Raw genomic sequence first — 17,407 nt, forward strand, 5'->3', positions numbered from 1 at the left:
GGAAACAGACAGAGGCAGACAGAAAAAGGGACAGAGACAAACAGGGAAAGAGACAGACAGAGACAGACAGACAGAGACAGACATGTAAAGAGACAGAGACAAACAGGGAAAGAAGGAGACAGAGACAGACAGACAGACAGGAAAAGAGACAGAGAGATAGAGAGACAAACAGACAGAGAGAGAAATAGACAGAAAGACAAGCAGAGACAGACAGACATATATACAGACAGACAGAGAGAGACAGAGCGATAGAGAGAGACAGAGACTGATACAGAGAAAGACAGACAGACACACAGAGAGAGACACACAGATAGACAGAGACAGGGAAAGAGACAGACAAATAGAAAGAGACAGACAGAAAAATAGACAGACAGAAACAGACAGAGACAAACAGAGAGACAAACAGGCAGAGAGAGAAAGAGAGAGACAGACAGAAACAGTGACAGACAGAAAGATAGAGAGCAGACATAGCAATACAGAGACAGACAGATAGGGAGGGACAGACAGAGACAGACAAAGAGATACAGAGACAGACAGTGAAAAAGACAGAGAGACAGACAGACAGAGACTGACAGGCCAAGAGACAGTCAAAGAGAGACAAAGAGAAACAGCCAGACAGAGAGATAGAGAGACAGACAGAGTCTGGGAGAGAGACAGAGAAACAGTTATTATCCCTATTATCCCAGGCAACACCGGGTACTACAGTTAGTATATGTATATATATATATATATATATATATATATATATATATATAAAATAAATATATATATGTAAAGTCAAAGCCTTGATTACATTATATATATATATATATATATATATATATATATATATTTTCCCCATTATAGAGGCACTCAAGCATCAATTCATTTATACCTTTTTTTTACAGCTATCACTTGTGGTCACCCTGGAAATCCTCCTCATGGAATAACAAACGGAAGTGAATTTAACTTAAATGATGTGGTGAACTTTACTTGTAGTATGGGTTATATAATTCAGGGGCCTTTTCAAGCACAATGCCGCAGTAATGGAGCATGGAGCAGCTCTCTCCCAACTTGTCGAGGTAAGCACTCCTGAATTATAAGCATATGTGAAGCATTTTTTTTATTTGAAAGTTTACTTGATTGCACAATTATTTATGAAGTTTTACAAAATGAAAAACATTACAAATATTTGGTGAAGCTTAAGACAAAATATCTTCACTACAAGGAATCTGAACAGTCAAACTGAGTGAGGAAGGCACATCTAGTCATAATAAGGCCTAAAATATGCAAATTGCATGCTTGTTGAGACTCCTGACAGTGTGCAGGGCACATGCTCTAAGAAATCAGAAGTATTCAGTCACACAGAGTGACTGCAGATTTTTATCAGAAAACTAGATAACCCTTTTAACTAATTATTTGTATCAGCCACATTAAGATACTTGTATAGAACAAGGCCTGGCACATCTGGTCTGAATGTGGTTAGAATTATGCAAATCGCATACTCTTGCAAGCAAGACTGGAACATCTTTATTGCATGAGATGCACAAGCTGTAGGAATGCAGAAGTCTCCTATCACACAGAGTGAATACAAATCTCTATCAGGGACCAGAAAAACCTTTTGACCAACCACTCTTATCAGAAAGAAATCCCCCCAAAAATATATTTTATTAAGCTATGGTTTAAATTTTTTTTAAAAAGGAACTCAAAAATACTAAAAACTGGAACATCTAAAGCCAAAGTAGAATACTGTAATTGGGGATCCAGACAAGAGTAAAGGGGGCTTTACACGCAACGACATCGCTAACGAGATGTCGATGGGGTCACGGAATTCGTGACGCACATCCAGCCTCGTTAGTGACGTTGTTGCATGTGACACATACGAGCGACTGCTAACGATGCAAAATACTCACTAAATCGTTGATTGTTGACACGTCATCCATTTCCCAAATACCATTGCTGATTTTGGAAGCAGGTTGTTCCCGAGGCAGCACACATCGCTACGTGTGACACCCCAGGAACGACAAACAACACCGTACCTGTGTCGTCCGGCAGCAAGGTGGGCGTGACTTTCATGCGACTGGTCTCCGCCCATCCGCTTCTATTCTCCTCTAGACTCCTGCCGTGTGACGTCACTGTGACGCTACACGAATCGCCCCCTTAGAAAAGAGGCTGTTTGGCGCCCACAGCGTCATCGCTAGGAAGGTAAGTATGTGTGACGGGTTCTAGCGATTTTGTCTGCCACGGGCAGCGATTTGCCCGTGATGCACAAACGACGGGGGCGGGTGCTTTCATGAGCGACATCACTAGCGATGTCGCTGAATGTACAACGCCCTTAAGTTCTGTGTATAATTACCACTGAAAACATCTTATTGCAGCCCTAGGAATGACCCTACATAACCAAGCAGGTTGGGACCCTAAAATGCAAGACAAATTATCAACTCAAAGTGAACTAAACCTAGCAATACTTTTGTGTACCCTAAATAGTAGTATCGAGAAATGACCTGTACCAAAAAAAGACAACAAAGCAGCTATAAGATAGTTCACTTAAGATATGTTTTAAGAACATTTTTTTTTACTTTATGTTTTAGTCCTCTTAGGGATCCTGAACCTAAGTGCTAATATTAATTGCTAATATTTTATTGCTAATATCAATAAATAGTCAAATCGGCAGATACAGGGTAGGTGCAATTAGAGGGTACTCATCACTTTTCAAACAGGTGATAGAGATGAAATATAAATCTGGAGCCTCTCATGGACGAAAAAACCTCAACGTGTTTCCCCTTCTTTTTAGTACCTACTATGTATCTGCCGATTTGAATATTTATTGATATTAGCACTGTGCACTCCATTATATCACTATGGCACTTTAGTAGGCGCTGCAATTTTTTTCAGCAGGGATATACAGGGATAGGTAGGGTAAGTCTATGGTGAGTGGGGGTGCCATTACACTTGCACAGGGTCAGCATTATCTTCTCCCTTTACTGTGCACTTTAGAAAGATGTTCACTGAACTCAACATTTGGTTGTGATTTTAATATTAATTAAATAAAAATTATTTTTAAGGCTTTTATTATGATACACATGCAGATGTGAGCTATCATTAATATATATTGCCCCGATTGCCACTGCACCAGACGGGTAAAGTGCTGGGACAGTCGCATGTAATAGATGCAATAGTTCTAGATGGCTGAAGGCAGCTATTTTTAGGCTGGGGGGCCCAATAACCATTGGCCTCCCCAGCCTGAGAATGCTAGCTCCTAGCTGTCTGCATTATCGTAGCTGGGTATCAAAACTTTGGGGGACTGTATGCGATTTTTTAAAATAATTTATTTAAATAAATTAAACGAAATCGGCATGGGGTCCTTCTTATATTGATGCACATCCATGATTAGCACACAGCTGGGGGCTGCAGCCTCTAGCCATATGCTTTATCTGTGCTGGGTATCAAATTATAGGAAGACCCTACACCAATAATTATTTATTTTTACACCACTATAGGGACACAGGCAGCGTGTGTGATTCCAAGCAGTCAGACACACTGTCACAGATGGTGGGGGCACAGTCTGACTGCAACTAACCAGTGACACCAGGTCTGCTGATGAGCAGGGAAAGGAATGAATAGGTATTAGGGTAATGAGCAGCCCTGGAAGTAGTGTTATAGCCACGCAGGAGACTCGGTAAGCATAATGAGCCTTCTATAATCCCCCTAGCTCTCTCTACCACCGATTTAAAGAGCATGATTCAGGTCCCCATAGACTTATACTACATGGGTATCGACGCTCGGGCAGATATCCGTAATTAATTACAGTCCTGAAGAGTTTTTTTAAAAAACAAAAACAAAACAAAAAACGGTTGGACAGGCCGTTTCCAGATATCTGCGGGTTTCTCCATCACTTATTTCTAAATTCATTTCTATTATATCTTATAATGATAAATGCTATAATAAATGCTTGAACTCTTCTTTTTCCTCATATGTCATTTCTTGTTTCTCCTCTTCCCACCATTTCCTGCAAAAGTTATTCATTCTTAAACAACAAAGATTGGAACAAATTTGTCTTCAGTTTCATCTTCATTCAAGAATCAGAATATAGCTGCTGCCTAGAGAAATATATAAAGAGGGAGTAGGAAGAAACAATAAGTAGATAGTAAAAGAATATATATAAGTACTGTAGTTTTTAGTGACTACATCATGCAAAGGAAAAAAAACATAAATAATAGAAGATATAAGCAATATAATGCCAGAAATAGTGCTACAGCTATTCCATATGTACACACATAAAATATATATATATATATATATTTTTTTTAAAGTTACCTAAAAAGACAGTTACACTTTAAAATAAAACGGTCAGAAGTCTGGATTTTGTATCAATAAAGTGTTATGTAATAGGATACAACAGGATAAAAGAGAACTTCCAATGTATGTGTGTGATTTCAAATAATTTAGAATAATGTTCAAAATTCTCTCAATTTGTATTTATTTGTTTGCAATATTCTTTGACTAAAAGGTAAATCTGTGCTCTGGAGAAGTGTGAATAGGGAAAATGCTTAAAAAATAAGAAAAAGAGAAAAAAATGAAAATAAATATGTCCACTATTATGTCTTTTTTATGAACAATAAATACATCTATATTCAAAGTTGTATCTGAATTCACTATGCAAAATACATTTTATCACTGTTTCTTGCTCCATAGCCACAGGGAGTTAATAAAATCCATTCACAGACAGCAAGCTAAAGTACTTGTTTCTATCTAAATATTTATTCTTCCTCCAAACATATGAAACTTGGAGGAAGAAATCTACATATCTTCACCTGCGATATCTAGAACAAATCTCTTTTTGCTTGTATACGGAACATCACATTTCACTGCAGAATGAAGCACAGAACAGCCCTTTACTAGATTGCTGTCAAAGCTTCAAGGTCTAAATTGATTTAGTCACTAATGGAAATTCATGTCACCAGATTGCTGATAAGATATTTAGTTTCAAGATGTTTTGTTCAAAATTTAAAAGGTGCAAGAAAGTTTCTGAACCAGATGACATCAGACATCTATTTGTGGATTTTACACTTCTATCTGCTAGATTACCAGTGTATTTTATTTATTTAGCGTGGATCCTTATATATTTTACTATGGGAATGAAAGAATTTCAAACTGTTTTCTTAAGTAATATTAATTGCACTGCTTATTTAACTTTTTTCTGACTTAAGACATAATATGGATTTAACTGAGGAGTTTAGCCTGTACCATACTTGGCAGATGTTGCCAGCGTGATTCACAACTGGCACCTTCCTGTAACACCAGCAGCCTGAGCTTGCTCTAGTGACGAGCGAGCACTACCATACTCGAGTGCTTGGTACTTGTAATGAGCAGTTGAATGTTCAGATGGGCATGACTCGAGTATCCGAGTATAATGGAAATCAATTGGAAACTCGAGCATTTTTCTGGGAACTCTACTGGAAAAATTTTCAAGGTCACCATTGACTTCCAATATATTGGGGTACTCAAGTCTCTCCCATCTGAGCATCCAACTGTTTCTTACAAGTTCAAGGCACCTGAGCATGGTAGTGCTTGCTCATCACTAGCTAAGTCTAATCACTGTTCTTTAACCATTTATATGCAGCTGTCAATTACTGAAAGAATCATGTAAATTATGCAATTGTTTATGCCCACATACATGGGATCTAATTGACTTCTCCCAATATGAAAACATAGAGCAGTTAGCAAGGCAACTTGGGGCTTTCTAAAAGCCTGCCATATTTGTTCTTCCATGAAGGCCAACCTGGGGTTTCAGAGGCAACTATCATTTTGTCTAAATGATAAAATACAAAAGTAAAATGATTGAAGGTTGAAATACCTAAAAGTACAAAAAATGTTTGGAAAGTGTAGAGATGTAAAAAAATATAAAATATTCAAATTGCCCATTTTTCCCTTGCTAACATAATTAAAAAAGCATATTTAGTATTCCCACATCCATAAAAGTCAACATTTAAAATCATCAAACCTATAAAAGTAAACACTGTAAAGAAAACATGATTCTGAAACTCTAGAATCTGAGTTTTTCATTTGACACACCTTGCAAAAAAATCAATAAAATGTGATAAAAAAAATCATATGTGACTCAGAATACTGTAATTTCAAATTTCAGCTCACTTTTCCAAAAATGTTCTCGAACAGCTCCATCAACAAGAAAATAATAAACTTACCAGTCCCAGAAAATTGTGACACAAGCCAATTTTTTCTTTTATGATTTTCCCAATTTTTTTTCACCACTTAATTAAGGAGAAATGATTGCTATAAGCTGACTGAACTGAAGGAGTCAGAAGAGCCTCTCAGTGACTTTCATAGAGAACATAGGAATGCTTGACTATGTGTCCCTTTGTGTGAAGTATAGATTTTGGAGTATAGAGAACTATAGCAATTTTCCAAATGAACTTTCATCCAACAATTACACTGGGAAACAAGTAAATTAGTGCTTGAGATATTTAACCTGTTTTTATGTCATTTTTTGTCTCTGATTCTAAATCTGCTCTTATTTTTCGTGCATCAGCTCTAGTTAATGAGATGTGATATACCCAATGTATATGCATACAACCAATAGAACACTTGGACTGATGTGTGCTTAACATTATTATTTTTCCCTTCTTGGTTATTAAAACATATTCATACATGTACATTTTATTATTTATGAAAAAGGTATATATGAAAAAGAATTAAACACACATAAAATGTTGTAATTGATACACTGTTGATTTACGGAAAAATCTTGCAAAAGCTGTGCTTTAAAGATTTTTTGCGGTGAGTTGCGCCAGGGCAATCACTTTGAATAAATCAGCAGTAATCTGCCATTACATGGGTATCCTCTATCTTTCTCTCATAGTTCTTAATAGAGATAAGAGAACCTTTCAAGGTTTGGTTCCCCAAACCATACTGAACAAACGCTACATTCATCGAACAGTTCTTTGAACTGTTCGTCAAACTTTTTCGAACCTCATTGAATTCAAGGGGAGGCCAAACCTAAGGCAGAGAAAACACCTTTAGAGAGTGTTGAAAAGCCTTCAAAACAGTAATAAAAACATTTAACAGTGCAGCTCAACTATTTTGGCATAGCCATTAGCTTCCTAGACTATTGAAATAAGAAATATAGATGTGGATGAGAGACACGTGTAAGGCTGGTGCTCCCATACCCCTGCCAGTACAGACAAGACACAACTTGGAGACCCATCTTGGAGTCTTAATATTTAAAAACATTTCAGGCAGACAGCAGGACAGTGGCATAAATTACCCCCTTTTCCCCATAGTATCTTTGCACAGCAGGTCAATGGTCAATCCAATGCACAGGATGTGGCCTTGCGTTTTCATTTTTAAAATACAGGCGGCTGTGCCTTCTGCAACTGCTTATCCAGGCCGGAATAGTGACCTAGAAATTCTGTACAATCAGGTTGAGGAAATGAGCCATGCAAGGCACATGTGTGATGCCGCACAGGCATAGTGCCACCACCAGATTTCCACCATTATCACACACAGCCTTTCCTGATTCCAGGTTTAGTGGAGACAGCCATTGTTCAAACCCAGCCTGAATAGTGGTCCTTAGCCCTACAGCTGTGTGATTATGTTCTTCAATGCATATTAATTTCAGTACTGCCTGATTCCATTGACTTACACACAAAATGTGGCCTGGAATTTCAAATTTAAAAATCAAGAGGTGCATGACTGACAGGATTAGGCCTGTTGCTGCCAAACCCCTGCTAGTACAGACAAGACACAATATTGAGACATTACCTGGAGTGTCCACATTTTCAAAATTTAAGGTCAGACAACAGGAAAAATGTCAACAATTGGCACAGACTACAAATAGTAGAACGCCGCAGCATGGGTGCATGGGACCAACTCTGTAACAAGACCTGAAACAACATTTTAACCTTCACCAGAGACAGCAAGATGGCAAACAGGTGCTGGCTTCTTGCCCCCAGTAACCTAGTTCTACAGACAAGACACATCTTGGAGTATTGATATTTAAAAACCTTTCAGGCACACAGCTAGACAGTGTCATCAATTGCCCCCCATTTCCCCAAAATGTCTTTTGCACAGGAGGGAGATATGGTCCATGCAATACACAGGATGTGGCCTTGCATTTCAATTTTAAAAATCAAGAGGTGCATGACTGACAGGATTAGGCTTGTTGCTCCCACACCTCTGCCTCTACAGGCAACACAACTAGAAGACCCATATTGGAGTCTTGAGATTTAAAAACATTTCAGGCAGACATCAGGACAGTGGCATCCATTTTCCCCCTACATATCTCCATAGCATCTTTGCACAGCTGGGAGGTATGGTCCATGTAACACACTGGATGTAATCTCGGTGTCTCATATGGGTAAAAAAACAGTCATTGTAACTTCCATAACAGTTGATGGGGCTCTCACAGGTAAACAAGTGGAGGTTCTGCTGTCAGAGACCTGTCTGAGAATAGTTTCCACAGTGTTGCAGGATAAATAAAAAGTAGCAGGCAGCTGGTGGCTGTGTAGTTCCGGTAGTCTGCATTTTAGCGCAGTAAAGTTATCACATTAATGCATGTTGGTTGCCCATGTTGCTGATTTGTGCATGTAGTAGTGAAATTATTTGAATTTTTGCCTTCACTGAGTCGTTATTTACAATGTTGGCAGAAAATGAATGTTGGGTCATCCTTTGCAATCTCAAAAAAGGCCCAGGCTAGGCAACCCTTCCTGTGAACTGCAGACCTGCAGCCACTGTGGGCCACAGCTAGATTTCTGGCTGACAATGCAGTACTTCCCATGGTTGCATCACCAGGTGTCTGTGAAGGAATCACTAATGTAACCTCTTTGTCTTCCTCCTAAACATTAAAACTAAAAAATGGTGAATGAGGGCTAAAGTCAAAGGGGGTGGTGTTCTGCAACTTAATCATCATCCTCTCTGTTGCCCATACTCCTCACTCTGAGAGTCACCCTCTTCCTCTTCCTGCCCTGACAGCACAGTAAAGTATGCTTAAGTCTCAGGCATCTGAGTCTTATCATCATCACCTCCACCCCCTGGGTTTAACATCAGTTGATGAGGGTTGGTATACTGCTTGGACCCCACTTCATCCAGGCCAGGATCCAACCTACAATGATTTTGGGCATCGTTGCAGATGCTTTCTTCTCCTGAGTCAAGGAATTTTTGTAGCAGACCTCTGATGCTTATGGATTCAAGTTGGGAACAGGTGTGCAGACTCATCTTTGTGTGGTTCCACACAGTCAGTTTGCTAGTTGGAGATTTGTGGAGTGGTGGAAATCAAGTGTAATTGGGGTGGCACCTCTGAGTAATGAACTGTGTGTAATGTTGAGGTGTTGGAAGAGGAGAAGCCACTTGATGTAGTGCTTGCAATCCACTCTAGCACATGCTGTTCCTCACACTCATTTCAAAGTTGAAGCAAAGTGCAGCTGGCAAAGAAATCTAGTGGAGTAGGCTGTACAGTAATTCAAGTTGTTCTCATTTCTCTTGGAATAGGATCAGTCAGTGTTTGTTCACTGGAGCTTTGAGTAACATTAGAATGTCCCACCCATACACCTCAAAAACCCCGCCTATTTATCCTTCCACCACAACTTCATCATGATTTACCACTCATGGTTGATGTACTCTTCCCCTTTCAAACAGTTGTTTTGTCACCCTATGCCCACACCTGTCAAACACCTGACATAGTTTGATCTTGCCTGCGATGCCAATATTCTGAAGGAATTAAAAAGTATCAATAACTAGAAATGTGGTTCATTTTGAAATTTGTAGCAAACCAAAGAAAAAAACCCTTTTAAAATTTCAACTTTATTAATACTATTTAAAATCAGATATTTTCCAAAGCACAACAGACAATACTGGGGACAACTAGAGTGCTAAGGTGCATGCAGAACATCCAATAAGGACCTAAAAAAATCCCATATTGAGTCAGCGCTGAAAAACAGTGACTACAATATGTTAAAGGAGACAAAGGCAAAGCACTGCATCTTTTGCACCACACATAGAGACATATATAAGTCCCAAGTACAACACATAAAGAATATTGCTTTAAACACTTTTAGCCATGGTAAATAGGAAATGCTAATGCAGTACATATAGGAAAGTGGCCAATTGTTCTGTAACGGGTCGTCGGTGAGGCTCTTGCGGCTGAGCCTAAGTCTTGAAGTGGGGCTTCTGAGCATGTGCAAGCTTGCAAGCAGGCTTTTTGTTCTAAGTCACCTTTTGCCCCTTCTGAGCATTCTCACCACGTGGCAATCGTTGAATGGTCGTGAACTGGGATCACGACTATGAAGTGACGGCTTCTGATTGGCCGCAAGTGACGTCATCGCTGATGCATGATCACATGATGATGACATACTGTCTGGTGATTGGCCGTGGGTGACGTCATCGCTGACACGGGCTCACATGACCATGACATGTTGGCTGCTGATGGGCCACGGGTGACGCCATTCCTGACGAACTTGTTGATGATTGGTGGATTAAGCTCGGCGCTTCTCTATCTTGTGGGAGGTGCTTCATCTATGAAGATCCCTGTAGCACGCTGTTCGGCGGTCAGTCGTTCTTGGTGCATGCATGGGGTAGACGCCTCATGTGTGATGTCCAGTACTACCCGCTTCCTTGCATTTTAGTGAAACGGGCTAGGCAGGGTCTCAGCACCAACTAGTAGTATACTACAGCCCGCTTCCATCTACCTTAGAGGAGCAGGGTTCATGGATTAAAATCCTGCAGAGCATGCAAGATCCTCTTGCTTAAAACAGCACACATCCAGGCCCATTTGAAGTTCAACTATGTCTATCTGGATGATCCAGATGAGACATGTGGTCAGGTGAGACCAAATATCAACTCCATTCGCCGTGTTTAGAGGAAGAAGAATGAAAACAACCTCAAGAACACCATCCCAACTAAGCATGGGGTGGAAACATCATACTTTGGAGGTGCTTTTCTGCAAACAGGACAGGTTGACTGTTTCTGCATTGATGGGAGGATGAATGGGTTAATGTATCGCTAGATTTTTGCCAACAACCTCCTTCCCTCAGTAAGAGCATTGAAGATGGATTGAGGCTGGGGCTTTTAGCATGACAATGACACACAACCAGGACAACTAAGGAGTTTTTCCATAAGAAGCCTTTTGAAGTCCTGGAGTGGCCTAGCCAGTCTCCAGACCTGAGTCCAATGGAAAATCTTTGATGGGAGAGTAAACTCAATGTTGCCCAGCTACAGCACTGAAACCCAAAAGATCTGGAGAAGATATGTTTTGAGGAGTGGGCCAAAATCCCTGCTGTGGTGTATGCAAACATGCAAGAACTAAAGGAAATGACTGAACTCTGTAATTGCAAACAAAGGTTTCTGTACCAAATATTGACTAATTTGTTTCTATTGTATCAAATACTTATTTCATGAAATAAAATGAAAATTAATTATTTAATAATGATGCAACGTGATTTTCTTGAATTATTTTTGTGATTCTGTCTATTACCATTGAAGTGTACCAACGATAAAAATTACAGACCTCTCTATCTTTGTAAGTGTGAAAACTTAAAATTGGCAGTGTATCAAATGCTTATTTTCCTTACTGTACATAAATATTGAAATACTCTGTATTATTTATAAAATGCATATGTATTGTGAGATGCCGAGGGGAGAAGTACTAGAGAACAGGTATGTTTCCCCTCGGTTCATTTCATATGTCTCCATGTATTGATTGTGGAGCGGTTTTTCCTGGAGCAATCAGTAGGAATGGCAGTGGGACTGGTTGCTCCCTTCTCCACATTCAATCCAGGGTTTTGATTCCTCACTGGATCAGCTGAAATAATCAGGAGGCATTCAGAACAGAGAGGCTGCTGAGGAGAGGTACAGGCTCATGGCTGCTGGGGCTGAGACGCCATACCTCCACTGGCTGTGCTGAGGAACCCACACAGTAAGAGAATACTGTTTTGTTTGTTACATAGGTTTATTTTGTAGTTAGCATTCTGTTGTTAGTTAGTGGCCAGACGGCCTTAGACATTTATTTTCCTGTTTTTGCATGTGTAACACTGAGGGATAAGTGTACACAATAAATACGGCAGTGGCCGTATCTGTTTGGAACCTGCCAGTCTGCCGCTGTCATCTGTGAATCCATAGCCACTCGCTTGGACCAAAGCAAAGATCCCAGCTGAGCTAAATCCACTGTCTCACAAATGGTGTCTCGAATGCGGGCATTAGTGGCTATTGGACTGTGACTGCAGATAAACCTTTCTATGGACATTGTCTCTTGTTAATGTCCTGGCTGAAAGCTCCTGTGCTGCTGAAGAGCCAAGAGACCAGCAATATGGAGGAGCTGCTGAAACAGTTGGTGCAGGCCAACATTAACCAACAACAGACCAATGCCCAGCTACAACAGGCCAATGTCCAGCAACAACAGGCCAGTGCCCGGCAACAACAGACCAATACTTACCTCCAGAAGGTGCTGGAGCAGCAGCATTAAATGCACCAAGAGCAGTTAAATGCAATAAAGGAGGCCTTGGTTCGGCAGCCGCGAGACGCGGAGAACCGTGCACAAAGCCCTGCCAGTGCGCGGAAAGCTGTACAAAAGACTTTACTTAAAATGACTGCTGATGATGATGTGGAATGATATCTGGCAGTGTTTGAACGTATTGCAGAACGTGAGCGCCTACCGGTGGACAAATGGGCTGAAGTGGTCGCTCCATTCCTGATTGGAGATCCGCAAAAGGCATATAATGATCTAAGTGGAGCTGATGCTATGGAATATAGTAAACTAAAAGGCGAAATCCTGGCAAGGCTGGGAGTAAACACATATGTACGGGCACAGCGGGTACATCTATGGACTTTTGTGGCACATCAGCCAGCTCGTTCACAAATGCATGACCTCATCCATCTGGTAAAATAATGGCTGCAAGCAGAAACTTTGACGCCCGCACAGATGGTGGACCGTGTTGTCCTAGACAAGTACCTGCGAACCTTACCGGCTAAGATCCAGAGGTGGGTCAGACAGGGTGACCGAACTAGCGCTGACTAGTTGGTGAATATGGTCGAGCGTTACAGCGCTTCTGAAAGCCTACTCCAGGGGACGCTTTCACCTTGCTGGGGTTCTAGGAAATCGCCTGAAAGTCCTTCTAAAACTACTCCTTTTCCAAAAGAAAATGTTGCAACTAGGGGTAGCAGGTCCACAAAGGACTGTGTTAGTGGTGTAATTTCTCAGCAAGTCACCAGGTCCAGACTGAGGTCCCCAACTGGGAGGCTTGGGCCTATACAGTGTTGGCGATGTCGTGGGCTTGGCCACGTAGCTGCTAACTGCCCATTAACTACAGAGCCTATGGACTGTAACACTACAAGGCGTCTGTCATTATACGTACAGTCAGTCTGTGCTGCGGAGATCCTCACAGGAAATGAACAACATGTGTGTTGCATTGAGGTCAACGGCTATAGTGTGAATGCCATCTTAGACTCTGGCAGTCAAGTAACCTTGGTACATGCTAGCTTGGTGGACCCTGGAGTAATAACAGGTTCAACTGTGGGCATTAGTTGCATACATGGCGATACTAAAAACTACCCCACAGCCTGGGTAACTCTTGCCACGCCCTTGGGGGCTAAAAGACATCAGGCGGTGATTGTAAAGACTATGTTGCATAGTGTAATCCTGGGGAGAGACTTTCCTTTATTCTGGGACTTGTGGAACATAAAAAATGGCGTGAACACCCCGGTTGAAGAAAAACTGGTGAACGATACCCTGGGGTTAGCCCCTGAGCCACTGGAGCAAGATGATATCTGTAGACTCTCCTCTGGCTGTGTTTGCAGGTGAGGCGGACACGCTAGAGGATGTTATAGAGATACCAGGTCTTGAGGTGGCCCGTCATAATTTCGGGACCGCTCAACACCAAGATCCAACTTTAACAAGGGCATGGGAAAATGTGAAGGTCTCTGAGGGAAACCTAGTGTATCCAGGGGCTCAAAATGTGTTTCCACATGTGGCAGTGCAACAGGGCATGCTATACCACATTGACAAGATGCAAGGAGTAGTGGTGGAACAGCTAGTGGTACCCAAATCCTTTCGTCAAGTGGTTTTAGACCTGGCACATAAACATCCCTTGGGGGGCCACCTGGCTGGAGAAAAGACAAAAGACCGTATTCTGCGACGTTTCTTTTGGCCGGGTTTGGTGGGAGATGTAACTCGGTACTGTCAATCCTGTCCTACATGCCAGTTGACTGCGCCTATGACACATTTTAGAAGCCCCCTGGAACCCCTGCCAATAATAGAGGTGCCCTTTGAGAGGATAGCAATGGATATAGTCAGTCCATTAGTTAAATCTGCCAGGGGTCATCAATACATTTTGGTGGTACTGGATTACGCCACCCGTTATCCTGAGGCTGTACCCTTACGGAATGCCAATGCAAAAGCAATTTCAAAGGAGCTTTTGAACATGTTTTCTCGCACAGGCATTCCGAAAGAGATACTTACGGATCAGGAGACCCCCTTTATGTCTCGTATTCTCAAAGAACTATGTAAAATACTAAAAATCTCCCACCTGCGTACCTCAGTGTATCACCCTCAGACGGACGGTCTGGTCGAGCGCTTTAATAAAACCCTAAAGTGGATGTTGAAAAGGGTAGTGGATAAGGACAGGAGGGATTTGAATACTCTCCTGCCATATCTCTTGTTCACCATACGAGAGGTACCCCAATCCTCCACAACGCGCCAAAAGCAGGGTGTACAACCGGGCGGCTATAACACGAGTTTTTCAACCCGGGGATCGAGTGTTAGTCTTGGTACCTACTGTAGAAAATATATTTCTTGCAAAATGGCAGGGGCCATACGAGGTGCTGGAAAGAATAGGTGAAGTGAATTATAAGGTACACCAACCAGACAAGAGAAAACCCCAACAAATCTACCTCGTAAACTTGCTTAAGTCCTGGCGGGACAGAGAGAGTCTGGTAGTGGAAACTACCCTTGATAGTGGGCCTCGAGTGGCACCAACATCTGAGGTAAGTGACCCCCAGATAGTACCACCAGAGGTGGGTATTGCAGACACGCTATCCAAACCCAAATACAAGAAACCAAGGAGTTCGTACAGAGAAATGCAGATATTTTTTCAAAACTACCTGGCCGTACTCATCTAATTAAACATGACATTGTCACCGACCCTCAAACACGTGTACGGTTAAAACCATATCGAATTCCTGAGGCTCGGAGACAAGCCATTGCCCGGGAAGTAGAGAAAATGCTGGCGCTCGGGGTTATTGAGGAGTCCCGGAGTGAGTGGGCTAGTCCTATCGTGCTGATGCCCAAGCCCGATGGGACTATCCGGTTCTGTAACGATTTTCGCAAGTTGAATGAGGTATCGAAATTCGATGCCTACCCCATGCCAAGAGTTGATGAACTTATAGAGAGACTAGGTTCCGCCAGATACATATCCACTATTGACTTAACAAAAGGTTATTGGCAGATTCCCCTCACTGACTCTGCCAAAGAGAAAACTGCCTTTGTTATGCCACAGGGACTGTTCCAGTACCGGGATATGCCATTTGGTTTGCATGGAGCCCCAGCCACCTTCCAACGACTAATGGATATTGTCCTAAAGTCCCATGTCCAGTATGCATCCGCATATTTGGACGATATCATTATCTTTAGTGATAACTGGGAAACTCATTTGCCAAAGGTGCAAGCTGTCTTGGACTCTCTAAGGACTGCCGGCTTGACTGCCAATCCCAAGAAGTGTACATTGGGGTTGGAAGAAGCTCGCTATCTGGGATACATCATTGGTAGAGGAGTTATAAAACCGCAGGCAAACAAAGTGGACGCCATTCAGAATTGGCCACAACCGGTCACCAAAAGACAGGTCAGAGCCTTTTTGGGGATCGTTGGTTATTACCGGCGGTTCATCAAAAATTTTGCCCCACTCACGAATCTTACCAAGGGGTCAACCTCTGTCTCAATAAAGTGGAACGCAGAAGCAGAGGATGCCTTTCAAAGGTTGAAAAAGGCTTTATGTGACCAACCAGTGTTGGTTACCCCAAACTTTACACGGGAGTTTATTGTTCAAACAGATGCCTCTGGTGTTGGCCTCGGCGCGGTGTTTTAACAAGAAGTGAACGGCGAGGAACACCCAGTGGGCTATCTAAGCAGAAAACTTACGGAGGCAGAACAAAAATACAGTGTGGTTGAGCGAGAAGCCTTAGCTGTGAAGTGGGCCGTGGAAACCCTGCGCTATTATTTACTAGGACGCCGATTTAGGCTAGTGACGGACCATTCACCCCTGACATGGATGTCCCAGGCAAAAGAGGGCAATGCGCGGGTGACATGCTGGTTCTTGGCGTTACAAAATATTAAATTTTCAGTGGAGCACAGAGCAGGCATGGCGCATGGGAATGCAGACGCGTTGTCTAGAACGCACTGCTTGCTAAGTCATTGTGTCCGACCCCACAGGCTCGAACAGAGGGGGGGAGTATGTGAGATGCCGAGGGGAGAAGTACTAGAGAACAGGTATGTTTCCCCTCGGTTCATTTCATATGTCTCCATGTATTGATTGTGGAGCGGTCGGCCCATGCAAATGGGCTGGGAAAAGCTGTGAAAGTTATATCTGGCTCAGCAATAAGTTTGTCACTGAAGCCTGTTTATTTCAGTGTAATTTTGGGCTCGGTTTTTCCTGGAGCAATCAATAGGAATGGCAGTGGGACTGGTTGCTCCCTTCTCCACATTCAATCCAGGGTTTTGATTCCTCACTGGATCAGCTGAAATAATCAGGAGGCATTCAGAACAGAATGGCTGCTGAGGAGAGGTACAGGCTCATGGCTGCTGGGGCTGAGACTCCATACCTCCACTGGCTGTGCTGAGGAACCCACACAGTAAGAGAATACTGGGTTTTTTTGGTACATAGGTTTATTTTGTAGTTTGCATTCTGTTGTTAGTTAGTGGCCAGACGGCCTTAGACGTTTATTTTCCTGTTTTTGCATGTGTAACACTGAAGGATAAGTTTACACAATAAACTTGGCAGTGGCCGTATCTGTTTGGAACCTGCCAGTCTGCCGCTGTCATCTGTGAATCCATAGCCACTCGCTTGGACCAAAGCAAAGATCCCAGCTGAGCTATATCCCCTGTCTCACAGTATATTCATTCTTTATATGATATAGAGTATTTCAGTAGCCATGCTGCACTGAGGTTATAGTATGATAGCAGTCGGCAGATTTTAAGATCTCACCATATTTCATTTGACTCTTTCTGACCTTGTGTCATATGGGAGCAATGCAAGTAAAACATGCATTCTCATGGGAAATTCATACCCTTGTTCAATGTACAAAATCAATAGTAATAATCTGAATTGAGAAGCCTCCATCTTATTTACCAAGTTTTATATTTTCCTTCATAAGAGTAATTTACTGCAAAGCTGTGATTTTAAGGGAGTTAATTTTTTTGCAGCAACTT

General features: G+C 42.0%; 1 protein-coding gene across 2 annotated transcripts in view; it reads left to right on the top strand.

Annotated features, from left to right (window-relative positions):
* CSMD1 (CUB and Sushi multiple domains 1) overlaps positions 1–17,407 on the top strand; it is a 2,926,925-nt gene that overhangs the window by 2,682,884 nt on the left and 226,634 nt on the right. For both annotated transcript variants that reach the window (XM_075340315.1, XM_075340314.1), the window contains exon 54: positions 888–1,061. In XM_075340315.1, the coding sequence (XP_075196430.1) occupies positions 888–1,061 (174 nt within the window). The remainder of the gene's footprint in view (positions 1–887; positions 1,062–17,407) is intronic.

This window comes from Anomaloglossus baeobatrachus, chromosome 3 (assembly GCF_048569485.1).
Source record: "Anomaloglossus baeobatrachus isolate aAnoBae1 chromosome 3, aAnoBae1.hap1, whole genome shotgun sequence".
Taxonomy (NCBI): Eukaryota; Metazoa; Chordata; class Amphibia; order Anura; family Aromobatidae; genus Anomaloglossus; species Anomaloglossus baeobatrachus.